General features: G+C 53.4%; 3 protein-coding genes and 1 pseudogene across 13 annotated transcripts in view; 1 reads left to right on the top strand and 3 right to left on the bottom strand.

Moving 5' to 3' along the window:
* The window catches only part of NGEF (neuronal guanine nucleotide exchange factor), a 218,919-nt gene extending 212,818 nt beyond the window's left edge, over positions 1–6,101 (top strand). For all 5 annotated transcript variants that reach the window (XM_079134858.1, XM_079134857.1, XM_079134859.1 and 2 more), the window contains 6 exons: positions 209–298; positions 1,720–1,883; positions 2,224–2,379; positions 3,027–3,106; positions 3,508–3,612; positions 5,134–6,101. In XM_079134858.1, the coding sequence (XP_078990984.1) occupies positions 209–298; positions 1,720–1,883; positions 2,224–2,379; positions 3,027–3,106; positions 3,508–3,612; positions 5,134–5,324 (786 nt within the window). In that variant the 3' untranslated portion in view covers positions 5,325–6,101. The remainder of the gene's footprint in view (positions 1–208; positions 299–1,719; positions 1,884–2,223; positions 2,380–3,026; positions 3,107–3,507; positions 3,613–5,133) is intronic.
* Positions 6,102–8,203: 2,102 nt separating this feature from the next.
* SNORC (secondary ossification center associated regulator of chondrocyte maturation) lies at positions 8,204–13,729 on the bottom strand. The gene is made up of 3 exons (XM_079132716.1): positions 13,640–13,729; positions 8,424–8,615; positions 8,204–8,327 (listed from the first exon to the last, which is right to left on the bottom strand). The coding sequence occupies exons 1-3, from the start codon at positions 13,710–13,712 to the stop codon at positions 8,218–8,220; spliced, it is 375 nt and encodes a 124-aa protein (XP_078988842.1). The 5' UTR covers positions 13,713–13,729; the 3' UTR covers positions 8,204–8,217.
* A 376-nt stretch (positions 13,730–14,105) lies between these two features.
* On the bottom strand, positions 14,106–21,668 carry LOC306658354 (large ribosomal subunit protein uL3-like; annotated as a pseudogene). Its single transcript has 3 exons — positions 21,639–21,668; positions 14,953–16,085; positions 14,106–14,260 (listed from the first exon to the last, which is right to left on the bottom strand). The product of its transcript is annotated as a large ribosomal subunit protein uL3-like (transcript).
* Positions 21,669–25,609: 3,941 nt separating this feature from the next.
* Positions 25,610–27,702, bottom strand: part of GIGYF2 (GRB10 interacting GYF protein 2) — a 126,908-nt gene continuing 124,815 nt past the window's right edge. For all 6 annotated transcript variants that reach the window (XM_079134825.1, XM_079134828.1, XM_079134827.1 and 3 more), the window contains one exon: positions 25,610–27,431. In XM_079134825.1, coding sequence (XP_078990951.1) covers positions 27,364–27,431 — 68 coding nt within the window. In that variant the 3' untranslated portion in view covers positions 25,610–27,363. The remainder of the gene's footprint in view (positions 27,432–27,702) is intronic.

The raw sequence follows: 27,702 nt of genomic DNA, 5'->3' as shown, positions 1-27,702 counted from the left end.
AAGGGGTACCATGCGCACCCTCGGCAGGCAAGAAGCCAACCTGGAGCCCGTGGTGCTTCTTCTAGCCCAGCTGACATTGTGGCTCATAGTGAAGTGTTCTCTGGGAACAAGGCGTGAAAGGCCACCAGAGTCTCAGGTTTTCACATAGAGAAAGGAGCTGGCTGGGGATGGCAGGTGGGCTGGCCTGAGGCAACCCCTCTCGTCCCAGGTGGTGAAGGCGTGCAATGAGGGCGTCAGGAAAATGAGCCGCACGGAGCAGATGATCAGCATCCAGAAGAAGATGGAGTTCAAGATCAAGGTGAGCCTGGGTGGGAGTCAGCCCACATCTGCCCTGCGCCCAGCCCCACGTGCCCAGACCTGCCCCAGAGGCACAGGGGGCACCCAGCCCGGGCCGCCTCCCCGCCCCACGGGAGCCAGGGCTCCTGGCCTCGCTCTTCCTCTAGAAGCGCTGCCTGCCAGCCCCAGCCCCTCGTTACTGACCTTGAGCAGTCAGTCCACAGTGGGAATCATGGCTACGCCAGGATTCTCACGTCTGAGGATTTTCAGGTTACCAACCTTCCCCCCAAACTTTGCACAAAACTCCAACCATTACTGAAACCCCGAGGACCCCTGGGGCCTGCAATTCTGGTGACAGGCGCCTGGCACACAGCGCCCCCCAAGGGCCCCAGAGGTGGGCCTGCTGTGGGAGCTGAGCCCCGTCCTGTGGGAGAGGAGAGGTGTTTTCTGGGCTGACGCTGGTGCCCCACTCCCACCCTGAGCCACACAGCAGGGCGAGCGCTGTCCCCTGTAGGCTGGGCCTCCTCCCTCTTTGGGAGCTCTTTCCTCTTCCTTGTGAACTTGGCCACCCCAGCTCTGCATCAAACATGCGGCGCACATGCCCACACACTCAGTGCACACACCTATTGCACACATGCTTATGTGTGTAGTGCACACATGCAGTGCACATGCTCACATGCAATGCACACACGTAGCACACACATGCTCACACTCAGTGCACATACCTATTGTACACATAGTACATGCATGTAGTGCACATATCTCACACACAGTGCACACATGTTCATAGTGCACACAGCACACACATGTTCACACACTGCACACATGCAGCACACATGTGCTCACACAATGCACACACAGCACACATACACACTCAGCGCACACATGCTCACACACAGCGCACACACACAGCACACACATGCTCACACAGTGCACACATGCTCACACTCTGCACACACACAGCCCACATACTCACACACTCAGCGCACTCATGCTCACATACAGTGCACACACACAGCACACACATGCTCACACTCTGCACACACACAGCCCACATACTCACACACTCAGTGCACACATGCAGCACACACATGCTCCCATATGCAGTGCACACACAGAGCACACATGCTTACACATGCAGTATTCACATGCAGTGCACATGCATGCATGGCACACACAGTGGTACACTCACGTATAAGAAGCACACAGCACACACATCAACAGCACCAACACATGCCCTAGAAGCCCATGTGTGGATAGGTCCACACCACAGCACACATGCACAGACACCACACGTGGGCAGAAGCACACGTACACATGAAACACACTCACCCGAGGGGCGCAGATTCACACGCCCTCGTGTCACTCTAGCGTCCCTGTCACGGTGCAGGGGCCAGAGCCGGCAGGAGGGTGCAGGCGCTGACCCCGCCCCCCCCCCCCCAGTCAGTGCCCATCATCTCGCACTCCCGCTGGCTGCTGAAGCAGGGCGAGCTGCAGCAGATGTCAGGCCCCAAGACCTCCCGCACCCTGCGGACCAAGAAGCTCTTCCGGGAGATTTACCTCTTCCTCTTCAATGACCTGCTGGTGATCTGCCGCCAGATCCCTGGGTGAGCGGGTGCTGACGGGCACGCTGTGGGCCCAGGAAACCAGGGAGGTGGCAGGACAGAGCTCGGGCTTTGGTGTCAGGTTCGGAGGTCTGCCCTGCTGCTCTCCAGCGTGGGTCTTTACCTAGCCTTCAGGAGCCTCAGCTTCCCCTGCTGAGGTGGGCTTTACTCCTGCTTAGTGTCTGGCACCTGGGCAGCACTCAGCGGGGCAGCTACTGCCCGCCTTGTGCCCCAGCTGGGATACTCCTGGGGGACAGGCCTGCAGAGGGCGTGAAGAGGGCTGGGCCAGGTGGCCTGTCCAGCCTGCCTGACCACCCGCCCACCTGCCTCCCGCGGCCCCCAGAGACAAGTACCAGGTGTTCGACTCCGCCTCACGTGGCCTGCTGCGAGTGGAGGAGCTGGAGGACCAGGGCCAGACGCTGGCCAACGTGTTCATCCTGCGGCTGCTGGAGAACGCAGATGACCGCGAGGCCACCTACATGCTGAAGGCATCCTCTCAGTGAGTGCCCGCCCCCACTCGGGCCTGGCCTCAGCTGCCCCAGGCCTGCTCCCAGGTGCAAGGAGGTCCACGGAGGCCGGAGGCTGACTGGCCAGCCCTGTGGGCGGGGCTCCCCCAGGGCCCGGGCGGGGTCTGCGGTGTGCAGGTGTGCGCTCCCTTGGGCCTGCGAGCCCAGGCGGCTGACCAGGGCACGCCCTCCTCCTGCTGCCCCTCACTGCTGTGTGTCCCTGCTCTGAGCTGCCTGCCCCGCCGCCCTGGAGCTCAGAGCTCCCACAGGACCCACGAGATCAACGTGGGAGGGACGCCTTGAGCGCTGCAGGCCAGCTCCCTGCCGGCCATTGGCCAGCATCTTCTCTGAAGCAGCCTCACCCCTTGCAGCTGGTCCCCAGGCCGAGGCGGGGCATCCCGTTAACCCTCCCTGCCCCGCTGCAGCTGACGAGCCATGGCTTCCCCGGCGTGCCTCGGATGACTTGTGGGGCCTGGTGGAGGGCTCCCCTTACTGCCTGGCTTCCTAACGCACCCCCGGGGAGAACCCCTGGTGCAGCCCGAGCCAGGCTCAGGTGCCGGCCTGCGGGAAGGCTGGGCCAGCCACCGGGTGGGTTTGCTCTTGCTCTGCGGCTGGGGCACCGTCCTCTTCCCTGTGCCAGGAGTGAGATGAAGCGGTGGATGACCTCTCTGGCCCCCAACAGGAGGACCAAATTTGTTTCCTTCACATCCCGGCTGCTGGGTAAGTCACCAGCTGGCTTCGCATGGGCTCTCTGGGCTGCAGCTTCAGGCCCCATCCTGGGCAGGAGCTTAGCACCCCACCAAGAGTGTGTCTTCCCCAGCTTTGCCAGTGTGGGACGGTTCACTTGAAGACAGCAGTCACTGGGTCTTAAGTGACAAGAACCATGGGGACACAGGAGGAATTTGGGTCCACACCCCGGGGCTCTTAGCGGGTTGCTGCTTACCTGGAAAGCATTTAAGATCTAAAGGCACAGGAGCTGCCATTCTCGGCTGTGGCCTCTTGTCCTGAGCCCCAGATCACCTCCAGGGCCACACCCCAGGGCCGTCCCCACCAGCTCTTGCTTGCCTGGGTGCAGAGTGGAGCAACCATGGGGACACGCCACCCCCTCTCCCTCCTGTCAGACTGCCCCCAGGTCCAGTGCGTGCACCCGTATGTGGCCCAGCAGCCTGATGAGCTGACGCTGGAGCTGGCTGACATCCTGAACATCCTGGAGAGGACAGAAGATGGTGAGGCCCCCGGGGACTCTGCCCTGGGCTGTGTGCCTCTCCCAGCCCAAAGGGGAGTGGGGTCCCAGCCCCACATGCTGGGACAGACAGCTCTGCTGCTGCCAACCAGCTCTGGGCTCCCTGGGAGCCACCTGAACACCTGTGATCCGGCTCCATGGGCCCTTCCCCCGAGCAGAGGTGGGATGTTTTCGGTGTCTATTTGCCTCCCTGAGAGTTGTGAGGTCCCACCTTCACCCCCTCCCAGCAGGCCTAGCCCAAGCAGGTGTTCCATGGCTCCCTCCCCTGGATGGACCTGGTTTTAGCCCTCCCATCACAGTGGAAGGGAGTGTGACCACAGCCCCCTACCTCAAGCCCGTGTGCCAAAAGGCCTCCAAGGAAGCCTGTGACCACCAGGTTCGGAGCCCCCTAGGGACCAGGACCCCTCACACACACACAGATGACATCAGCACCAAATGAAGTTCCTTCCCAGACCCTAGAGAATTTAATTTTATTTCATTAATTTATTTATTTACAATACTGAGCACAGAACTCAGAAGTATTCTACCACTACTTCCCCAGCCCTTTTTTAATTTGGGGTTTTTTTTGTTGTGGTGGTGGTGCTGCTGGGGATTGAACCCAGGGCAAGCATTCTACCAACCGAGCTGTATCCCCAGCCCCTTTTCAAATTTTTATTTTGAGACAGGGTCTCACTAAGTCTCTGAGGGTCTCACTAAGTTGCTGAGGCTGGCTTTGAACTTACAATCCTCCTGCCTAGGTGCCCAGTCACTGGGATGGCAGGCACGACTGCTGTGCCTGGTTCCCCTCCCCGTTTCTCAGCCCAGGCTAGATGGCCAGGCCCTCTTCAGGGAGGCCTCCTCCAGCCAGGCCCCTTCTGGCCCCATTCCAAAGTCCCTCGCCAACTGAATACACACCCGCCTCAAGGTGACCTGCAGAGAGCATGCCCCAGACCCCCCCAGAGCTGGTGGGTATATGCCTCCAGGCCCAGCAAAGATCTCTGGGGGAAGGAGACTGAGCAAGCAGGGACCCAGAGCACCGTGACTCAAGGGCCACCAGCTCAGAGGCCACCCTCAGCTGGCCACACTGGCCTTTGGGAGGCTGAGGCTCTGAGAGGAACTGACCAATAAGGAGGTGATCTCCAGGTCCAGGCTAGGTAACCAAGTGCTCAGCTACCACCCCAGTGGGCCCTTTGGATACCTCTGACTTTGGGGGGAAGCCTTTCGGGGCTCCAGGCCTGGTGTGGATCACTACGGGTTCCAGAATGGGCTCCAGAGTCAGTGGGGAGTCCTGTGCCAGAGCCCACAGCCTGGTCCTCTGCACACACCCCTGCCTCCCCAGCTCACGGGCGAACCTGACCCGAGCCCTCGGGCAGGGCATGCCCAGCTGCTCCCTCTGGGAAGGGCAGGCAGACTCTCGAGTCCCTCACCTTTGCTCCCCAATGCAGACAGGAGCCCTGGCGGGGGCGCCTCCACCCAGGCCCGGCCTCTGCCCCGTGGAGGGCTGACCCTGCTGCCTCCTCCTCAGGGTGGATCTTTGGGGAGCGCCTGCATGACCAGGAGAGAGGCTGGTTCCCCAGCTCCATGACCGAGGAGATCCTGAACCCCAAGATCCGCTCTCAGAACCTCAAGGAATGTTTCCGTGTCCACAAGATGGATGACCCTCAGCGCAGCCAGAACAAGGACCGCAGGAAGCTGGGCAGCCGGAATCGGCAGTGACCGTTGGCCAGGCACCAGCCTGCACAAGGAGGGGAGCGGGCAGGCCTGGCAGGACCCTGGCCGTCAAGGAGGGCCTGGGGAAGGACGGGCTGGCACCCCCAGGGTGCCACAGAAGGAGCCTGGGTGTACACCCTGTCCCTGCCACGCGGCCAGCGCTCGCGCGTCCTGCCCTCCCAGAGGCTGGAGCCGCCACCTCTCCCGGTCCTTGTGAAGGACAAGGCGTGTTGTCAGCAGTATTTACACCACCTCCCTCTCTTGCCTCTTCGCGGGGTTGGGGGACAGGCATGCTCCAGAGGCCTCCCGGGACCACTGGAGTCCCTGAGCCCGGTGTCCCTGGCGGGCAAGGTGGAGGGTGACCACCATCATGATCCCCTGCACTGCACGTGTCCTTCCCTACCTTGGAAGCCGCAGAATCTACCAGGCACACCGATGGGCTGCCTTTGCCTGACAGAGCTTGATGAGCAGCTCTTGGTCTCCGGCTCACAGGACTGAGACCAGCCACTTGTCCTCCCTTGCCCCTGCCTCTGCCGCCTCTGGCTGCACGGCCAGGCCCTGCTCCGTGGCAGGCCTACCAGAGCTTGGCTGAGGGCCCATGGCACCTCTGGCTCCTTGATGGGCTGGATGTAACTTGTGTCTTCTGGCCCCTTAAGGAGCCCAGGTGTTTTATGGAATGAATTGGTCACTGCATCCTGTATGGTTATGGTTCTGAGAAAAGCAAATACCATTTTTTGGCTGCATTAAAAGAAGCATCATGTATAAAACATAAGAGGTGAAGGGGTATTCTGTATTGCCCTGGTGCACACAGGAATGAGGCCTCTGGTTCTGGGCTGGGAGAGGGAGCACCTTTCCAGGCCAGTGGGGGGAGGCACGTTCCAAAGGAGGGGGCTGAGGAGGCTTCCAGGGGAGCGGAGAGCAGCCAGGGTCAGGTCTCCAAATGGAAGGGGCTGAGCCTCCACTTGTGGAAGGACTCCCACGGGGGCATGGGGAGATCCTTTCACTGCATGGAATTGAGAAGAGCCTTGGTCACAGGGGCACTGAGGTGGTCCCGAAGTGGGGGACCTCCCTACCTGGCCCAAATGCTGCTTTGGCCACTTCTTCAAGCCTTCAGTAGCAGCCGGTTACCAGGGGCTGCGGTCCCTCTCCTGGCCTGGCTGGCCAGCAGAGCTACCTCATCCCCACTCCTGATTCTGTCCCTGAGCGTCCAGGGCGTGTGCACCTGGGACCAGGAACTCTCTGTCAGGACACTGTCCACAGGAGAACAGGCCTTGGAGTTCGAGCCAGTGGGACTTGGTAGCATCTTTCCACAGGCCACAGTGGGGTCCTTGGCCTTCCTGAGACCTCAGACCCTTTGAGCATACCTGCGAGCATGTGTCACCTGCAGCAATGTGGGCCAGCTGGGGGCAGAGGGCCCTGGGCCCAGTAAACAGCTCATGCTCTGGGGACCTTGATGCAGCCCCACTGGGAGCATCTGCACCAGAGTCCCACAGGAGTCGGGAGCAGAGGGGCCCCTTTCTGAACCCTGGGTGGGGGAGGGGACCGAGATAAGGCCCCGGGTGGCTACCACCCAGGCTTTCTGAATCCGGGAGCCGTATACTGAGTTGGATTATCTGCTCCAGCAAGGGTTTTGGCTACTCAAGGGCATGTGGAATGAAATGATTTCAACAGTTTCATGAAAATCAGTCAGTTTTATAGCACTCCTTTATAAGCCGGCCTTTTAACCCATGATGTGCTCTGGGAAGCCTGCCAGAGCGGAAGCTGTTCCACAGGCTTCTATGGGGCCTGCACCCAAGAATGTGAGGGTGAGGAGGGTGCAGATCTGGCTCTGGAGTATCCAGGAAGAATGGTCTTGGCAGGAAAACGCCCCCAGTGAAGCCAAAGAGGCCAAAACAGTTTTGAGGGGAAAAGGGTTTTTAAAAAAAGGTGGGGTGGGGTCCAGCAGCTTCTCTCCAGCATCCCTTCTCAGGCCTTCTCCAGCTGCACTAAACCATCACCAAGGGATGGCTTCTACCTGCTGCCTCCATGTCCAGCTCCCACGGCCCCCAGGGTGGGGCCAGAGCTGTGCCTCTGCCCACGTGCCCAGAGCAGGCCAGCCACTGTAAACCTCAGGATCAGTCGACTCCTGTTAAGTCTGGAGACAGAAGGCAAGGCACAGGCAAAGTACTGGGGGCTGGCGGAGGGACAACTGGGTGGACAGGTTCCAATAAGGACAGCTGAGCTTGGAAAGGCCAGCCCAAGGGACTCTCCAAGTCCCTGTTGAAGCAGCGCAACCCCACCCAGGCCCAGCGGGAGGGTGGGGAGTATGGACAGCACTGACAGTACCCAGCTTCACCCTGGCTTATCCCACTCCTGGGGCAACCCCGAGTAGAGGGGCTGTGAGCGAAGATGGGGCCCGTGCTGTCTGAGTCTAAGTCAATGGATGGCAGCTCACCCAGAACAACTGGGCCTTTGCCTGGGAGCCTGAAAGCCCTCCACCATCCCCAGGGGCTCTAGGAGCAGGGGACAGGTTCCCTAGGGCTATTCTGCCCTGCCAGCCTCCCGCTCGCTTGGCTGCGGTTGCTGGGCGGTGTGTGGACCTGCCCAAGGTGCTCCGACAGGAGCAGGGCCCGGCGAGCAGGAGAGCGGCCTGCCGTCGGCTTGCGGAGCGCTCGCGCTCCAGCACCAGCGCCCGGCGGCCGACCCAGGCACGCCGCGGTTTTGCGCGCACTCTCCAGCACATCACGTGCACGCGGGCTCGCACGCGCCCTCCACCACGTCGCCGCACACGCAGCGCGGCCGCGCACTCTGGCACACCCGCACGCGCGCTCACACTCACGCACGGGCGCACGCGCAGACACAGAGCACGCGGGAGTGCAGCCGAGTCGCGCCGCGAGCGGGCGCGGCTCATTTATTTGCTTCAGGAGGTGGAAAACTTTCTCAGCGCGACGACCACCAGCGCCAGCACCACGCAGGTGGCCAGCAGGGCGGCGATCACGATGGCTGCGATGGCACCGGGCCCCAGCGAGCCTGCGGAGGACGGAGACCGCGTCAGCCCCGGCGCCCAGCGCGGCCGCCCTTCCCTCGGCTCCCCTTCCCCTTTCGCCCTCTTCCCCAAGCCCGTACCGCCGCCCTGGTCCAGCCGCTCCCGCGCTGTGCTGTCCTCGGGGCCCGGCGCAGAGGTGGGAGCTGGTGCAGCGGTGAGCGCAGGCTCCTGGCCGGGGCTGGTACTCTCCATGGGACCTTCTCCTGACGGCAGCTCCGGCAACTCGGCGGGTTCGTTCCACAGTGTGGGATCAGGCTCCTGCGGACCCTCGGCTGCAAGTTCAAAGACAGGCGGTGGAGCCAAGGTGGCACATCCCTTCCTGGTGTCAACTCAGGGTGTTGTGTGCAGAGCTCCGAGTTCAACACCACACCAGCCCGCCCATTTCACAGCCAGGAAAGTGCAAAATTCACGCCCAAGTTTGAGAGGCCATGTGTACGTTGCCCCAGGTGCCTCCAGGGGCCAGGGGTTAGGCTACCCCTAGTCAACATGAGGGCAGATGGATGGGGGTTGAGGCTGGGAGACCTATAGGCCCTCAGAAAGAGACTGAGGGGAGGTGGCAGCATAAGTTCAGGGCAGTGGAGGTGGGGTCCAGGACCCGAACCCCAAGACCTCCTTCACCTGGGGAAAGACTGGGAACCAACCAACCCGCGGACCCACCCACCCCTGTGAGGGCTTCACTGCCACAAGGAGAGGTCCACCCCGGCCCCGAGACAGGTGACCCTGCTCCTCCTGGGCCTAACTGGGGCAGTCCCACCACCATAGGCGGGGGGGCTCTCCCTCTGCAACCTGAGAATGGAATCCAGCACACACCTCTGAGGAAGGTGGAGGAGGGGAGGGGTGGCCGGCAAGGGAGGCCCACCAGGAGGCCCACGATCTAGCCAAGCTCCTGCGCATCAGTCCCTGGGCAGCTCTTTTGCACGAACCCTTCTCTGCTCATGGGGTTGGGAGTCAGCAGGGTTTGGGGGACGCAGAGACCCCAGAGAGCAGGAAGAAGACAGCCTCAGTCCCACAGGGAACACAGGATAAGAGGCCTGGTAATAATCCTCTCCCTGGGCCCCAGCCAGCCACCCCCCAACCCCCCACCCGCACCCTCAAGACAGCTGGCCTGTGGAGCTCCAGATCAGCCCAGGAAGGAGGCCTCAGAAGCCCAGTTGAGGGTGGTAGGCAGACTCCAGGCCTCCTCCCAGCCTACGCATCCCACAGCGGGGATTTCCCAGAGCCAGGGCTACCATGCCCTGCTCATTACTGTGATGGTGCTGTGATCCAGGGACGCTTAGTCTCCAAGCAGGTCCCTAGAGTGGGTTTATGGGATGTTTTGTCACAGCATGCCATCTCATTGACCCCAGCTGCTTGTGGCATGGGGACCATTCTTATCCCGGTTTCAGGAGCAAGAAGGCCGAGGCTCACGTGGTACATGGTCTGCAGCCCGTGGACAGTGTGCCGAAGGCTGTGCTTCCTGGAAGCCCATGGGAAACTGCAGTCTGTTAACAGCTGGACTGCAGCCTGCAGGTCCCTGTGCCCTTTCTTGCCCAGGGGCTCTATCCCTGGACGCTCCCCTAGGCAGGTCCTTGCTGGGGCAAGCTCACCAGCTCCAGGAGGGGTCCTCAGAGAAGACACAAGGGACCTCTGGAGTTTCCTGCCCATCTCGGGGAAACCAGGAAGAAATATCAGCCCCTCATAACTGGACTCTTCAAAAAAAGTCAAGACCAAGAAAGGCAAAGGAAGGTGGAGGACTTGCTCCAGACTAGAGGAGAGGAGACAGGTCAGTGAGCTGTGTTCCTGGATGCGGGAAGAGGGCGGGCCTGCTATAGAAGGTATTTGGGATCCGTGGGTGGAATCTAAATAGCTCTGTAGCTCAGGGCCGTGTCAGTGTCCCTTTGGTTTTGACAGCAGACTCTGCTTGTGTAAGACAAGGTCCTTGTTAGGAAACAGTTAGAGGCAGAGGCATCATGTCTGCCACTTCCTCTCAAATGATTCGGTATCCACGAGGCAGGGGCGATGCAGCAGAATGTTGGTGGCTGGTAGAAAGTTCTACTGAAGTTCATTGGATTTTTTTTTTTTTTTTGGAACTTGTCTGTGAACTTAAAATCTTTTCACCATTAAATGTTACAAGGTCCCTGGCTCCCCAGACCTGCCCCTGCCACCACCTCCAAAAGCTTGGACTGGTTCAGTTCTGAGGCCCAGTTTGCAGGCAGAGACCACTGTCACATTCCCCAGGGCTTCATCGAATCAGAACCCTTTTCAGAAAAGATCTCTGGCAGTCGGGTGTGGTGGCGCACACCTGTAATCCCAGCAGCTCGGGAAGCTGAGGCAGGAGGACCGTGAATTCAAGGCCATCCTCAGCAATTCAGCGAGGCCCTGAGCAACTTAGTGAGTGAGACCCTGGATCAAAATAAATTAAAAAGGGCTGGGATGTGGTTCAGTGGTTAAGCAACCTTGAGTTCATTCCCCAGTACCAAAAAATAAATAAATAAATAAATAAATAAGAATTCCCTGGCAAGGAGCGTCCAGGAGCCTGACAACAAGAACCCAGTCTTGGTCATCTACCTCTCATAGGACCCAGGGCTGACCTGCCACACTGGTATCTGGCTGTTGCTCTGGCCCCACCTTGAAGATCACCCTTTGAGGAGAGGGAAGCGGCCCGGGCAGGTCTCCCATGTTGCAGGCAGGAAGGGCAGGGGTCCACAGCCTCAAAGCTCCCATGAAAGGTCCCAGGGGCTGGGTAGAGAAAAGGCCAAAGTGTGCCTATTGCTTGGCAGGCCCTGAAGTCTAGGGTTCACAGACTGCCTGTCTGCCCTGAGAAATGGACAAACCACTGGCCCCCTACTTGTTCACCACATGCCCAAGACAGACTGGCAGGCAGGCACCTCCCTGTCCCACCAATGTGGCCAAGGCTCACCTCTGATGTTGGGCATCTGGCCAGGGAGGCCGCCCCAGGCTTCTGGGTATGAGGCTCAGCCGACCTGGGTGGTGCCTGCTGGCCTGGGCCATGGGCTAAACTCACCCCAACCCACCAGCAAAGGAGGTGCACTGTTTCCTCATCTCCATGCACATTGCTCTTTTCTGAACTTGCAGGGAACGAAACTTAAGGAATACAACTTAGAGGACTCGCCCATCCTCCCCAAAGCAGTGCTGGGAAGCTGTCGGCCAGTTTGCCCGCAGGAGGAGGAGTTGCTCCTGTGAAGGAGGGTGAAGAGGGCAAAGAAGAGCACAGGGGACCAGCAGGAGCACAGTGGAGTCCCCCAGTTCAGAGAACTGTCCGGCAGGCCAAGTGACAGCAAGTGAAGATGGGGAAAGGGGAAATGTGGTGTTGGTCGCCTTGGCAATGGTGGGACCCAGGACTCCACGGACAGTGAGTGACGGTGTGGGCCTTCACACTGGGATGAAGCCAGCAGGCACGCTGGGGGCCTGGTGGTGCTGCCACAGGCCTGGGCACCTCGGGCTCCCCAGTCACCCTGCCTTTCAGTAAATAAGTTTGTTTAACACTCGGTCTAACCACAGGGCTCTGAGGCCAGGAGCTGTGCTCACAGGCGGCCTTTGTACAGGGCCATGAAGGGCCTTTTCATCCCTGGCCTGGCCGCCCGCCCACCCAACCTGGCTTACTCCCGCTCCCCCCACCGTGGCTGCAGTCACTGGCTCCTAGCAGGGAGGGTGGCAGACCAGCGCTCTTCCCATCCTGCTTGCCATAGGACCCCAGCCCAGGAAAGTCAGGGGGCCTGCCGGGCCTTGAACTCATCTGCTCAGAGCTCCCAGCCCAGAGGCAGATCCCAGAGTTCCCAAACAGCCTTCTTCCCAGAATAGCTAAAACCCGTCTCTGGGTGGGTTGCTGTGCTCTGGCCCCTTGCCCATGGGTCCTGCCCATTGGTAGCGCATGTGGAGGAAAAGGGAGGTGAGGCCAGGTGAGGTCCTGGCTGTCTCCAAAGTCTGCCCTCCCATGCGTGCACAGTCTGACCTAGACTGGAGGAGGCCTGGGCTGGGAGAGCCGGCAGCCCCTGGCCACAGTGCAGGTGGGATCAGCAGTCTCCCTGAGGTGGGGCTGTGGGGGTCTCAGCCCTGAGGTCCAGGCAAGGGAGACACCTCCCTACAGTGGAGGTCACTTCCCCCAGTTTCGGGCCATCAGATGGGCTCCTTCAGTGGGCACTTCTGCCACCAGCCCCAGGTAAGGTACTGCCCAGCCTGTGGGAAGAGGTCATTCTGCCCAAGAGCACCTGGTTCCAGAGAGGGGCCCGGGGAGGTCAGATGGCGCTCCCCCAGCATTTACTGAGCGCGGACAGGATGCCAGGTCCTTCCTGAGGGATCCCATGAGCTCCTGTGAAGCCTCATGGTCCCCAAGGGGAGGCGGAGCAGTGGTCTCGCCCCCTGCAGATGAGGAGAGGACTTGCATGGAGAAGCGGGGACAGAGCCAGAGGCCAGGCCGGCAGGCCACCGTTACATAGGCCTTCCCGATGCAGAGCCGGGGTTCCTATCAGGGGTTCCCATCAGCTCTCCCCAGGCCACACTTTCACAAGGGAGATCACTTTCTCCCCTCACAGATCCACAGACAACCCCACAGCCCAGACTGCAAGGTCTTGAGACACTCTGGGTACAGAGGCAGGCACCCTCAGTCCAACCGTTGGCCAACGGAGGGAGTTTCTTCCAAGAGCAAAGTCTGCCTGTGCCCATCGCACCTTTCTCTCAGACTCGGAACCCAGCCTGGACCAGTCCCTCCCAGTGCAGGGCCCCCGAGGGCTGACTGGGGCTTTCTTCTTGCTGACCCCAGACGTGGTCATTTTGGCCTCCGTTCAGAGCCTAGGTCCCGTATCTGCACTGCAGATCTCAGGTCTTTTGCCCTCTCTGAAAAATTTCCCATGATGGAGACATTACCTGGACCTTCACTCTCTCTGAGCACTGCAGAAAACCAGCCGGGAAGGGTTTGCAGGGCTTAAAAGGTAACTAAAAGGGCTTTGTGGTCTGCTCAGCAACTGGGCCTCTGACCCCTTGGCCACTTGCTCTGTGCCCGGCACCCTCTCCTGCCTCCCAGACCTGGGAGCCTTCAGATGTTTGAGTGCTGGTGTGACCTCGTGTCCCCATATAGCTCTGTGCCTGGCCCTGCTCCCCAGGTTGCCCTCCTACCTCAGAGGCCATTGTCCTTGTGGTTGAGACACCCATCCTGTGCAGATGCGCCCAGTTGGACTCTGAGAGCTTCCAATAGTCACCCAAATGGCCTCCACCCCAGGAGACACTGAAGAATCAGGCCCCAACACAGTTCTTGACCCCAGAGGCTGACAGCAGCTGGGCTGAAGGCCTCACCCCTTACCTGTGAGCACTGCAGGGGCCAGGACCCCAGAGATGAGCAGAAGCGCCATACGAAAGGCCAGGAAGGATGCCATCCTGGCGGAGAGTGAGTGCAGTGTGAGCCAGGCGAGAGGACTGAGCCGTTGCACTTTGGGCAACGGGAGAGAGGCATCAAAGAGCTGGGAAGGGTTTTCATCAATGCAAACTCTGTCCTCCTGGGACACCGTGCCCGCCCCTCACACGCACGCGCATGCGGGCACACACAGACACACACACAGAGCAAAAGCTCACAGAACAGACCTGCTCTCCCAAACTCAGGAGCAGCCCCACCCTTGGAAAGGGAAGGAGGAAATTGCTCTCTCCCTCTCTCTTCTCTCTCTCTCTCTCTCACACATACACACATGCGAGGATATGAGGATACACACCTCCCACACATATTTCTGAGCCACTGGAAGTGAGAGGTTTCCACACTTCCTGGTGCAGAAGAATCACCCAAGGTCCTCAGAAGCACAGATGCCCCAGCTCCGTGCCAGGGGCTCGGTGTACATGCTTGCTCGCGCTGTGGCCAGGCCTGGAGCCCAGCTCTGCTCATGGTGGGCTTCTCCACGCTGGGCAGCAGGCACTGCACTTGAGGTTTGCAGAGCTGGTGAAGAGGTGCATTCACTTTACAGCACTGTCGATCCAAGGCCCCGGCGGCTCTTTTTTTCTTCACAGAAAAGCCCGTGGCCTTGCGCCTGCGTTCTGTTTTTGTGGGCACTCTTCTCTGGTCTGGAGACTTGAAATCCCACCTGTACATTCACGCTGTGACCCTGGCTGGAGCCCCGCTGCCCACTGCCTCACCAGCAGCTTTGTGGGGCATGTGGCAAACAGCTCAGTTCCCGGTGTCGAGAACGTGGGCCTCCACCCCTCCTCATCAACAGGCTCCCCGTTCCTCACCTCCCAGAGGGCCTAACTAAAGTCACCGAAGGTCTCTCTTTCCCTCACTCGCTGCTCCCAAGCTCTTGAAAGTCCTGCCACCATCCCCTACTCTGCACCTTCCCTGGCCCTGCTCACCTCTGCCACCCTAGCCTGCCATGTTTCTTCTGGTCCATTGGCCTGGCCTGGGTTTCTCGACATACCCAGCTTGCTCTGGCCCAGGACGTTTGCACTTGCTATCCCTCTCACTGTGTGGCTACCTCTTTTCCATCCAAGTCTCAGCCCGCCAGCATCCCCATACCTTCAATTTCTTCTTGGCCCTTATATTTTTATAAAATTATCCTGGTTGATTGATTTTTTTTTCACTGAAAAAGTTTTTATTGGCCACAGCCAGCTGCTCATGCTCCAGACAGCAAGCACCTTCTTCCTTGGCAATGCAGTTTTTTCTTACGTGGCCCCATGAATGCTTTCTTCTCCTCCATAGTCTGGAAATGGCCATGCCAAACTTAGAAGTGGTGTCAATGAACTTAAGGCCCTCCTTCTCCAGAGTGCACCGTTTGGTCTGTACCAGTAAGGACTTGTGTAGTATGAGCATACACTTCTTGGTCCCCACCACACAGCCTTTCAGCATGACGAAGTCATCGGTCACTTCACCAGTGGACGAAGCCACCCAGAGGGTTGATGCTCTTGTCAGACAGGTCAGAGTCAGTGGAAGCTTTATTCTTGATTAGTTTGCCATCCTTGATGAGGTAGCCCTGGCCAGTCTTGTAGACCTTGGTGTTGATCCAGTGCGGTGACGGTAGGCTTTCTGCCCAGCCCAAGCCAAGGATGCCAGGCTCCTATACAGGAAACCTTGCGCAGCCCTCAGTGGTTCTTGCGCGACAGCTTCTTGGTATGCCAGTGACTGGTGACCCCTTTGTAGCCTTTGCCCTTGGTCACATCAGTCATCTCATCCTGCCCAGACACCTGGTTCACAGGGACCTGCTACTTCAGCCTCTCCCGGCCCAGACCAGTTTCTGAGCCTGGATCTCCATCAGGTGGGCTTTCTTCTGGCACAGAGGAAGCAGCACATCTGGGGGTGGGCGACAGAGCAGATGACCTGGCGGTATTTCTTCATGCTGCTGAAGTCCTCCATTTGCTTCTTGCCCTTGTCATCCTGCCGCGTCTTGTGGTATTTGGTGAGGGCCTTCTTAGATTTGTGCCAGTTCTTATAGACACGCCTTTTGCACTCATCACTGACATGCTCAGCAAGAAGGTTTGGAAGGTTCAGAAGCCTCGAGGGGTTTCCATGTAGCCCACAGTGCCCACAACCACCACGGGTGGTGTCTCTACTACAGTCACAGCCCCCACAACCTCCTTCTTGTTCACCTTGGATCCTGGCCTGTGGACTTTCTGCAGGACGTGGGTCATGCCAGCCTTGTACCCCAGAAAGGCTGTGAGATGGACAGGCTTGGAAGGGTCATCTTCACCTTCCCACGATGCCTGCTGCTGCACTTCCCAGGCAAGAAGCCCATAGTTCCAGGTCTGGGAGCAGAGAACTTCCTGTGATTTATCTGATGCCAAATCCCGCTGGTTCAGCTTTTTTGATTAATTTTCAAAGGCACAACATACATACTGTGAAGTGCAACAATCTCGTTTACAGATGGATGACTGCTGTAATGTATACAATCTCCACCCAAGTCAATAGAAAACACTCCCAGCATGGCAGCTGGTCCTCCCCAGTGAGTAACTCCCGAAGTTCTGTCCTGTCTGCTATCTCCTAGATGAACTGGATGAGTCCTGTGGAGTCAATAGGTCAACTGTCTGGCTCCTTTGGCTCAACACTGCCTGTGAGACGCATCATTGCTGTATGTGGCAGTCACTTGCATATTTTTATTTCTGAACACCATTCAGTTGTGGGACTGTGTCACAGTTTACCCACACTCTCGCCCCTTCACCCACGTCTCGTTGGGTTGCCTCCAGCTTGAGGCCTTTCTGAACACAGCTTCCATGAATGAGCACTCTCCTTAAGTATTTTGTGAACCTGGGCAGTTAGATCTCTTGGTTACATATGTGAAGACAACCCCTGGGTCCCAGGGCAGGTCCATCCTTGCTTCTGGACAATGCTGAGCAGTGTCCCTGAGTGTCCTCATTTATATTCTCCCAGCAGTTGCTCCACGTCCCCCCAGGGTCAGCCCTGCCAGTCTTTGTCATCAGGTAGTTATGTGCTGGTGCCGCACTGTGCTTTTTGCCTTTCTAGGACTGTGAAGTCAGGGATCACTGCCCATTTATAGGAATAGTCTCTTTTGTGAAGGATCTGCTTCATTTTTGTGTGTATATTTATTAGGGTGATCTTTCAAATTTTATTTCTGGGGGATTTTTGTATATTCCAAACAAGATCCCTTGGTCAGATGTACCCAATGGTACTTTGAGGTGAAGTGCTTATTGGATTTTTTTTTTTTTTTTTGCCTGCCTTCACCCTGGGACTGTGCTTCAGGACAGTGGGGGCTATTTTGTTTCCTAGTGCATCCCAAGCCCTACCACTGCCTGCGGCAGGAACTTAATGCTGGAATTCCATCGGCGTCTTCAGGGGTGGACCTAACACCTTCCATCCAGCCCCACTCTTGCCTTTCCACAGCGTGACCTCATGACCCCATGACCCCAGTACTCTGCTGCCCTTTTGACTTCCTGTTACCATCTGTCAGCAGCAGGCACAGCAGGAGATGGAAGATGGGAGAGAAGGAAGAGTGACTCTCTTTCTGCTTCAGGTTTCTGAGAATGTCCTATGACATTGGTGACAAAGGTCAGGTGGCTAGCAATTAGTCACTGAGTACCAAGTTAGTAAGATTTTTCTAGTTTGTATTATTAGAAACCGGGAGGTGTGGCAATGAGTTCTGAGGTGTTAGACTAAATGGGCAGGGTGTGAATACAACGTTGGCTCAGGTCACACGTGTTGACAGGGCATGCTCACTGGGGATCCTGAATCCAGTGTCCTAGCTCCGGTACTGGGCAGGACTCTGACCGTTTGGTTGGCTGATGGAAACCTCGACTCATTAGTAGCCTAGCTGCCATGAGACAGAGAAGCCTAAGTTAAGGAAGAGGTGAGAAGCCAAGAGCTTAGGAAGAAAGGCATGCTGGGGTGCATTTCCCTTAGGAGGTGAAGCCCACATTCACCAACCCCAGTAAGTTCTCCATAGGTTCCAAAGTGCACTCTTCACTGAGGCACTGGGAGGTGCCTTTGGAAGGAGATCAACATCTTCCAAGATGCCCAACACTGTTTTTGGTAGGCTGAGGATGACTGGATCAGTGTTCCTATTACAGCGGCGGCCAAGGGGCAGCATCGGCCTTCCAGAAGCCAGGTGGATGCAACACTGCACGGCTGGATGAGGATGTCTGACCCCCAGGAACAGATGGGAGTCTACTAATGTACCACTTGATGAAAACAGACAGGTGAGCAGAAACCTTATTTACACAGAGCACGGAGCCTCTCCCCCAATTCGAAGGCCCAGAATCTTTTGATAGAAAGGGAAGCAGCTTATCTTTAAGATGACACAGTGTAAACAGCAAGTCTCCAAACCTTCCCTGAAGGTGTTGGCAGCAGAGGCTAGGAGAGCTATGCCCTACAGAAAGAGAGTACACTCACTTCCAGGGATCATCAGACACGGGCTTGTGCTAACACTCTGCCCTGGATACCCTGAATGCCTCTACAATCATCAAAGTGTGAGCTCATAGGTGGAGTTTTCTTCTGAATCCATCCCAATGGATGAGAGGTAAGGAGGTTGTCCAGGGGCAAGAGTGGGCAGCAGAGAACCCACCCTAGGGTGACAGGACCAGGCATGAGCCAAGCTCCACGCTCCTGGTTCATGCTCCATTGGTGCATCAGACTTCACTTAAAAGCACAAATTCCAAACATAAATTAAGAATTTCAAGGAGCTAAGGCATAACCCAGTGGTAGAGTGTGCACTAAGCATGTGCCAAGGTTCAATCCCCAGTGTAAGAAAAAAGAAAAACTTCAAGACAGTGAGTGCATTATTCAATATTGAGTATTTCAAATGATTACCACAGCTATACTAAATGGAAAAGTAACTCCGAGCCTAGAACAGTCTAAATTACAGATTGTTACAACAAATAACCTTGTACATATGTATTCTTGTAATTTTCTTTAAACAAATACAGTCATGTAGCATTTAACAAAGGGGATAACCTCTGAGATGCACTGGTAGGTGATACTGTCATTGTGAAGACAGCATCCTCACACAAACTAAGACAGCTATGTCGTCCCTAGGTAGTATGACCTCATGGGACCACTGAGGTATGAGGTCTGGCGTTGAGCATCCCATGACCGTATCATACTAATTAGAAAGCTTGTGTCTCATGGTGGTGTGAGTTAGCAACTATGAAACTACTTTGGGGTATTCTAGGACTGAGCAAATGAGGAAAGAGCTGACTCCTGCACCGCGGGGTTAGGGGCACTGACCCTTTTGACTCTCTAAACACTTCACTAAGAAGCTAGGGTTCAATGGGGTCTTACTGATAATACCAAGTTGGTTAACATATTTTATTTTTTTGTTTTTTGGTACTGGGGATTGAACCCAGGGGTGCTTAACCATTGAGCCCCAGCCCCAGCCCTTTTTAATGTCTTATTTAGAGACAGGGTCTTGCTGAGGGTTAACACATTTTATATGTTATATATATGACACACAATAAAAACTATGCAAGAACTGTGGGAGATCATATTTTTACTGGAATATGGACTTTACTTGAGAGACCAACTTCTCACATGAGGTGACCAGTGCTGCAGAGCAGTTTTTGTTTATGTTGGTACCAGGGACTGAACCCATGGGTATTTAACCACTGAGTCACATCCCCAGCCCTTCTCATTTTTTATTTTGAGACAGGATCCCACGGAGTTGCTCAGGGCCTAAGTTGCTGAGGCTGGCTTTGAACTTGCACAGTGTTTTAAGCAGCTATTTGAAACAAAGTTCACCCCAATAGCTGTAGGCAGTGGCTATGGAAGTCTTACAGCAATATAATATATACTAGTTAATATTATGTAATGACTTAACAGTCATTACATAACATTACATTACACTAACATTACATTAACATTTGCTTACATTTTTCTTGATACCCTGTATGGTAAGTGCTCAAGTTTTGATACATTTTCAACTTTTTACAATAGGTGAATATATTTATGGTAGTAAATAATTTTAAAATAAAGTATTATCTACATATACTTTATGCATTCATGATGTACCTTTTCTTCAATTTTTCTAATCTACTGTTTGCACATTTTTACAAATTGTCACAAATCTCCAAAAGATGAATCCATGTATAAGATGACCCACACCATTTAACCTATGTTGTTCCAGAGTCAACTATACCCTGAAGATAATAAAAGCCAGGTTTCTCACTGGGAAAATGAAATAAAAATGAGAGATCAGAATGTGGCGTCACACTGGAATTGAAATCAGAGGTATCACCAACTCGTGGTAGGTATTGATAAATGTTATACAGATACATGCATATATGTGGACATAGCTGAACTCACATAAACCGCGTCTGCAGGGACATTCTTGAATTAGTGATACCCCAGTCGGCAGTGAGAGCACCCAGGGCTCAGATTTTGGTTTTTGGATACTATTCTCTACTGAAAGGCACCAGAGCTCCCTGCAGAAACAGCTAAGTCCGTATCTGGGGAAAGTAGACGATGAGCCTAAAAATCTTATGTCAAAAAACAAAAACAAAAACAAAAAAACCAAAAGAAGTGCTCACAGGATGATGGCGATGTGGTAAGAGGACACAGAAGCCATTTCCAAATGCACCATTTGTGCATGAAAAGCAGTATCAGATTATAACTGGTAGTGTATAGATAGAGTGTATGAAAAGCTCTTCTTCACAGTACAATGTTAAATAATAAGTGCAAAAGAAGTGTTGGCAAGCTGAGAGAAGTGGCACACACCTGTAAGTAATTCCAGAGGCTCAGGAGGCTGAGGCAGGAGGATCATGAGTTCAAAACCAGTCTCAGGAGCTGAGGGTGTGGCTCAGTGGTAGAGTGCTTGCCTAGCACGTGTGAGGCACTGGGTTCAATCCCCAGTACCACGTAAAAAAACTAAACAAAGGTATTTTTTAAAAAGTACATTAAAAAAAAAAAAGCCTCAGCAATTCACCAAGGCCCTAGGCAACTTAAGTGAGACCCTGTTTCTAAATTTAAAACAAAACAAAAAATAAAAAAAAAATTTAAAAACTGGGGATGAAGCTCAGTGGTTGGGTAACCCTGGGTTCTATCCCTGGTACCAAAAAGAAAAAAGTGTTGGCAGCATCTTAGATCTTAGTAATAACTGTTCAATCAAGAAGTATCAACAGATGATGTGAAACTAGTGGATACATTGTATATGTGTATTTTTAGTTGCAGAAGGATGGTACCTTTTATTTATTTTTAATGTGGTGCTGAGGATGGAACCCAGTTCCTCATGCATGCTAGGCAAGTGATCTACCACTGAGCCACAAGCCCGGCCCTAGTGGATACATTTTGATGAGGAGATGGATATCTACATAGCCTCAGTGTTTACCATAGAGAGAAAGATTGTTACTTTACAAAAGTACAAGCACCAGGGTAATGGCTCCAACCCACCTCACGTGCCTCCAACTGTGGTGCATTAGGAGCACACATCACTTATAGTATTCCTCCAAAATTAGTCACCATCAACCTGAGAGGAAATACCACACAAATCCAATTTGAGGGCATTCTAAAGAAGAATTGCCCTGTACTCTTAACAAATGTCAAGGTATGAAAAATAAAGATACCGAGGAACTGCTCCAGATTAGAAAAAGCCTCAGCAAAGGAGAGACACTCCAGAAATGCGACAGTTCAGTATGCAGTTCAGTGACTGCAAGCTTCTCCTTGAGAGACCGGTGAAACAACTGGTGAAATCTGAAAGCAGCCTGAAATTAAGAGCACCGTGTTATTCACTTCCTCATTTTGATGATCACATTGTGGTTAGGTAAAAGAGAATGACCTTGTTTTGAGGAAACACACCCTCGAGGGTTCAGGGATAAGGGCAGAAGGTATAAACCTGACTTCAGAGCCGGTTCACTTGAACGTCGAGCCTGGCAGAGGCGCACACCTGTGGACCCAGCAGTCGAAGGCTCGCCATCGGTTCATGGAGCTTGACCAAAGTCTGCGCACCTAGGTAGGCGACTCTATTCCCCTACACAAGCCCACTATGCTTGCATTTCAATGCGGGTCTCCTTCGGTCAAAGTGCAGAGTTGGTTACTTGTCACAAAATGTCAAGAAGCCATGTGTCGGCAGTGCCCACACTCACATATTAGCAAGTTGGAGCTGATGGGAACCTCCCAGATCTGACAGGCCAGGGAGCGCAGCCCACCTCAGGCTATAGAATCACCTGGTGATAAGTAATTTCCAACGTGGGGCCCCACCCAGACTAGAAACTCTAGGACATGGGGTGCAAGGATTGATTCTGTTTCAAGTTCCTCAGATGCCGGGGCCAACCCCTTCATTCCACAGGCAGGGAAACCGATGCCCAGAACAATATATATAGGAGGTCTGATGTGCAGCCAGCCTCATGGGATCCACGCCACAGTGCCTCTGAGTGACATTTCTTTGTGCAAAGTTTAACCCATCCTCGGAGCATGTTCTGCCTTACATGTTCCACTATACCCATGTACGTGCCCAGACCACCTCTCACTTGCAAAATGGCCTACATGTGGCGTTATCAAGCCTGCAGGTGCTGGGAACTGTACTACATAACACACTGTGAGTTACTGATCAGACAGGGAAACAAATATAGAGAGAAAGCTGCCCCCCAAGCAGGTGATGCGACCAACATTCAAGTCTGACTGTGGATTCCAAGGCCTCCGTTCTCAAACCACTCCCAGGTTTATGCCACAGAGAACTCACCCACCAAATTCCAGATTCTACATAGTATTGGAAACTACACAGCCCAGCTGTTACCTGGAACGTGGTCTGAATCCCTTGCCCTGCACAAAACAGAAACCAGAGCCTATTCTGAATCCTCGTCCACAGGCTAACGTGGGGTAGCCACCAGGATTTTTTTTCTTGGTCAGCATACACAAACTCAACTACTCTATGTTTCCCACTTCAAAATAGAGAACAGAAGAGATGACTGTGGTAGAGACTGCCAACACAACGCCTGTTCTTCACCACTTATTAGTGACAGAATTCTAATGGCATTTGGGACAGCAAAGCACTCAACCAAAATCCCCAATTTCCAACCTTTCTTGCAAGTAATTATAGTTTTTTTATCTAAATTCTGACTAGCTTAAGAGTTCAGACATTGACTAGAGATCCCAAACAAGCTCCTTTAAAGGTGCTAAGCAGACAGGTATGTTCCTTTTGCCTCAAAAAGCAAACTCCTTTCTCCTGCCTGGAATAGTCATGAGTGACCGTTAAGGATGGTGAAACAGAAAGCACTCAGGCCCCTGAACCACCATGAGCCTTGAACCAATGACCTCTGATTCCACTTGAGAAATAAACCAACTCAAGTTGCTGCTGCCTGATGTCTTCTGTTATATACAACCAAACCCAATATTGGGCCACTGAACATCTTCAGGACCACTTCTCATGCTCATGTAGAGCAAAAAGCATCTGCTGCCCACTGATCACTCCAACATTGGGAGGAAAAGCAAACAATCTTTAAGAAATCACTCTCTGCTTCATAAGTTCAGCTGCATTGAACCAAGGGTCAAAGCCATCCTGAGTTCCGTCCCCATGACATCACCACTTTGCAGCAATGGTGGGGGAAGAGACATCAGCTTGTAGGGTAGAGCAGATTAGCAGCTCCCCTCTCTTCCTTCCCAGCACTGATGCACTGTTTCTCCCACTGGGCGAAGCATAGCTAGGGCTGATACTTCAGTTGTGAAACATTCCCACTTGTTAACTTATGGCTGAAACTTTCCTCGTGGTGTCTTTGGGCTCCCAGTCCAGAACTAGTAAAAGCAAAAGTCATACATGGCCACTGTTCTCAGGGAATCTAATATCTGTAAAATGAGCATTGCACATCTGGTTATTCCAGTGTTCCCAGACCCCAAAGTCTCTGCAAGCATTGCAGCTTCCTCTCCGGAGTAGACTGAACTCAAGCAGGACCAAAGGCACCCCGGAGACAGGCTTCTGTTGTTGGTCTAAGTAGCCAGGTAGGGTGTGCTCTATAGCACCTGGTTAACCCTGCAGGTCAGCTGTTCTCCTGCCGAAATTCTACTTCAAAGGTTTCAAAGGACCACTTCTGTTTCATTAGTCACATTATCTTTATTACAATGCAGATAGAGGTATTTTGTATAGAGTTGCCAATTTTGTCACCAGATCAATTTTAAAAGTGTAATATACATCCTATATATAAAATAGAGCATGTGTGTGTATGTATATGTAAATAAAATGGTTGTCCTAAAGATTATTTAAATTAAGACCAGAATTATCAGATCCATCCTGAAATAAAACAAACAACAACAACAAAAAAAAACCATTTTGTCTTGAAGTCAATGAAAATAAAGTGCTTGATGCAGATGGCTGAGTTCATTTTATGCAGTCGCTTTCCTCGAAAGGGAACTGCTGCTCATTTGCGAGGTCACTTTACCTTCCACCAAGCAGGTGTAAGAGGTCTGTGCTCCACCCTCCCACTCTTAGAATCTGAATACAGCATCACAGAAGCACCCTATGTTGCTCCTGAGCATAGGTCAGAAAAGGTAATACCACTTACGCCTGGTTCTTTTGGGGATGTCCACAAGTTGCTGCCACCTCACAGCCAGCATCAACTGCCAGCCACACAAGTGGGCTGCCTTGGAGGGCCCACCTCACTAGTTAAGCCCTTATACAAAAGCAGCCCCAGCTGACATCTGACCACAACCACAGGAGACTCTGCAAAGAACCATCCTTCCCAAATTCCCCAACCACAAAATTATCAACAAATGAAGTTGTCGTCAGCCAATTTGGAGGCCATTTGCTATGCAGCAATGGTGACCAGAACATCAACTATCTTGAGGAAAGTCTCCATAATCAAATGGGACATTTTTTAAATCTCAGAATTATTAACAATAATGTACAAACACAGCTGGTCCTCAGAATGTGCAGGTTCTGTACACTTGGAGGCAGCTACCTTGACTGGAAAGGTTGGGACTGCCTCTGTACTGAGCACGTGCAGACCTTTTCAGTTCATTAGTCCCTAAACAGCACAGTGTAACAACTACTTGCAGTGCGTTTACACTGTGCTAGGCATCAACAGCAATCTAGAAAGGATTCGAAATATCCACCAGGACGTGCATACTTTAGGAAGGTGAGGTTTTGTTGTCTGTGGAGTTCTGGAACCAATCCCCTGTGGATACTAAGGGACGACTCTAAAACTTGGGAAGGGGCTAGGGGTGTAGAGTTCAGTGGCAGAGTATGTGCTTAGCACATACTAGGTCCTGAGTTCCATCTCCAGCAAACCTCCTTTTCCCATCAAAAACAAAACAATAACAAACAACAACAAAATGCAGGAAGAGTGAAGGAAAAACCTCTGTAGAAGAGGTGAGAGTGGTGGCCATAAGCAAAGGTGGGCATAGAGGGCAGAGCTGAGACAGAAACACGCCTGACAAGACCAGTTTCATTTTGCTGAGCAGCAAAGTCCTCAGACAGAAACAAGTTTCCTGACTAGGCAAATGGAATGTTCCATAACTAAAACTGACTTTTGTTCTGCTCATCTGCCCGCTCCACTTCTAATTTTTTAAAAACTTATTTTTATTTTTCCTGAATACATAGCAGTCTGCTTCAGAAAAATATGGCCAGCTCTGGGGCACATTCAGAGGGTGTGTGTCTGTGGTTGAGGACGGGAGCAGATCCACAGGGAGGCAGCAAGTCAGTCAGGGGAGGAATGCCACTGATCAACTCACCCATGTTTACCTTGAGCTCTGTTCTCCAGTACAGACCCAACCAGTGCTCCACAGCCTGGCAGGGAGAGTCACCTCCAAGTCCTGGGCGCTCACTGTGGCTTGGAGCTATTCCATGCTGCCAAAGGGAATGGTTTAGTGTAAAACAGCCTCGACAAGGAGGGGTACAAGGGGTGCACTCAGAGAGAAGCAACCACATTTTATTTAAGTTCTTTTTTATTTTTCCTCCACACTGGCAAAAGTTCCGAGGGAGCTTAAAGTTTTGTAAACATTTTAACTATCCCTCTTCCCCACCCCCCACTTTTGAATTTACAAAGCAAAGGAGATTAGGAGTCCCAAATTTTAACGGTCCGCATCTCCTCATGCTATTTGATCCAAAAACTATATACAAGTTTGTAGCAGTCTCTGTATAGTTATTGTACATGTTTAGGAGGGAGGGAGGCAAGAGAGGAGAGGGAGAATGGTGATCCAAAATAATAAAAATAGAAACAAAATATAATCCTCCAAAACCAAACTGCTCTCGGAGCAGCTCCAGCCTCTTCCAGGTGTAGATGACAGAAAGGAAAGGTGCTCCACCTGGCCGCTGCCCCACCATGGCACCTCTCACAGGCACAGCCAGCCCATGGCTCCCCTCCAAGGTGCGACTGGCCATTCTGGGCGATGTTCTGTGTGTGTTGGGGGGGTGGCAGCAGGAGGAGTGCTTGTTTATAAATAGAGCTCAAGTACAGGTCTACTTGAAGAGACAGGGTGCGAGGAGGCCAGCACCAGAGCCCGGAGCAGGCTTCTCCACCCCATTCTCGCCCACCCTCCATCCCACTGCTTCCTCCTGTGTAGTGGTTTCCATGGATGAAGGTCTTACAGATGGTCAGGTTTTGTATGTTCTCTTTTCAGAAAAGGCAAGCAACTTGCCATCCCAGAATCTTTAAACAAAACCTGTTCAGGGCCACAGCAATACACACACGCAATTGCTCTGAGGAACCAGATGAAATTCCGGGCTTTTATCAGAAGTGAAAGTTTATCCCTATTCAAAATGAAATTATACAAATTCATACATATGGTAAAGATCCTAGCTGCCTCTTAAACGAGACAAATTTTCAGCAGAAGGGCCCAAAACAAACTGGTCCTAGTCCTCTGAAGTAAAAATATTTATGGGAAAAAAAAAATCAGTTTTTTTAAGAAAGAAAAATTAAGAATAAGTCCCTCTCCCAGGCCATAGGGTTTCCTTTGTCCAATCAGGGTGGAGTATGCCAGGGGAGAAGTCAGCTTGCTCAGAAGTCACTATCTAATGAAGAAAAACACAAATCCTTTCTCCGAAAGGATGTTCGGAAAGAACAGGCAAGGGGTGTGCAACATCAAACCAATCAACCTAAACTCCACCCAATCGGGGCCTCCGTGATGCAATCCGAAGTTAGCAGTGGCAATGCAACCTCCAGACTGGGAAAGCTCTGGCTGTCTCCGAGGACACTTGAGTCACAGTCCATGGGGTGTTCTGTTGCTGGCCAATGTCTGTCAACCATTAACTCTCTTCATGATTGCACCAGTTAGACCTTTTGCCCTCATGGGGGAGAAAAAGAAGATAAAACGAAACAGAAGGGGAAAAGTGACAAGAGAAGTAAGCTGCCCTTGGCAGATCCCAACATACTCTCTGGGAGGAAGTAGATGAAATCACGGCACAGTGAAAATGTGCTGCCAAGATCAGCCTTGCTGGGGAGCAATCCCACCTGTCACCCCTGACACAGGGTCTGGTCCACTTGTGTACAGTCTGAGATGCTCACCAACAAAAATGGTTTAAGGAATCTTGGACACAAGGGGCTAGAAGAAAAAGCCTGAGATGATCGGTTCTGTGATTTGTTGCAGAGTGATAGAGAGTAAATGATGAGTACGTGTTGTGTCCAAAGGTGGAGAATCCATGGTTGGCAGAGAGGAGAGGGAGGCGAGTGCCTGGCAGCTGTTCAGTAGTCATCCAGAGTCTCGATTTCACCCATGTTGAGGCGTTCAGATGATGCATTGACTGAAAACCCTGAGGAAAACAATTGGGTATGAGTGGACACCCAGACAACCAAGCGGCTCAAATGCTAGGCAGTGGGCTGGAATATGAGTTTGGTTTTGAACCTACGGCAGGGGTGGTAAAGGGAGACAGAGGAAGACAAGGAGGCTTACAAAGGAAGGGATTTCAGTTAGCCATAGCTGATAAATCCAAATGGAATCTGGCTTAGAAAAAGTAGCCCACGTATATACACAGAGGCTACAGGCAGTGCTCACCAACACCACTGACACTTCAAAATCTAAGA

This window comes from Sciurus vulgaris, assembly GCF_902686455.1.
Source record: "Sciurus vulgaris genome assembly, chromosome: 3".
Taxonomy (NCBI): domain Eukaryota; kingdom Metazoa; phylum Chordata; class Mammalia; order Rodentia; family Sciuridae; genus Sciurus; species Sciurus vulgaris.
Note: the sequence above shows the minus strand (reverse complement) of the source record. Positions and strands in the feature narration are given on the sequence as shown.

What these genes read in the sequence shown, in the direction of transcription:
- SNORC (XM_079132716.1), bottom strand. Translation starts at nt 13,712, where the DNA reads ATGGCATCCTTCCTGGCCTTTCGTATGGCGCTTCTGCTCATCTCTGGG. An exon ending in GGCCCCTGCAGTGCTCACAG is followed by an intron (nt 8,616 to 13,639) that starts GTAAGGGGTGAG and finishes TTGAACTTGCAG; the next exon opens with CCGAGGGTCCGCAGGAGCCT. An exon ending in GCGGCTGGACCAGGGCGGCG is followed by an intron (nt 8,328 to 8,423) that starts GTACGGGCTTGG and finishes CGTCCTCCGCAG; the next exon opens with GCTCGCTGGGGCCCGGTGCC.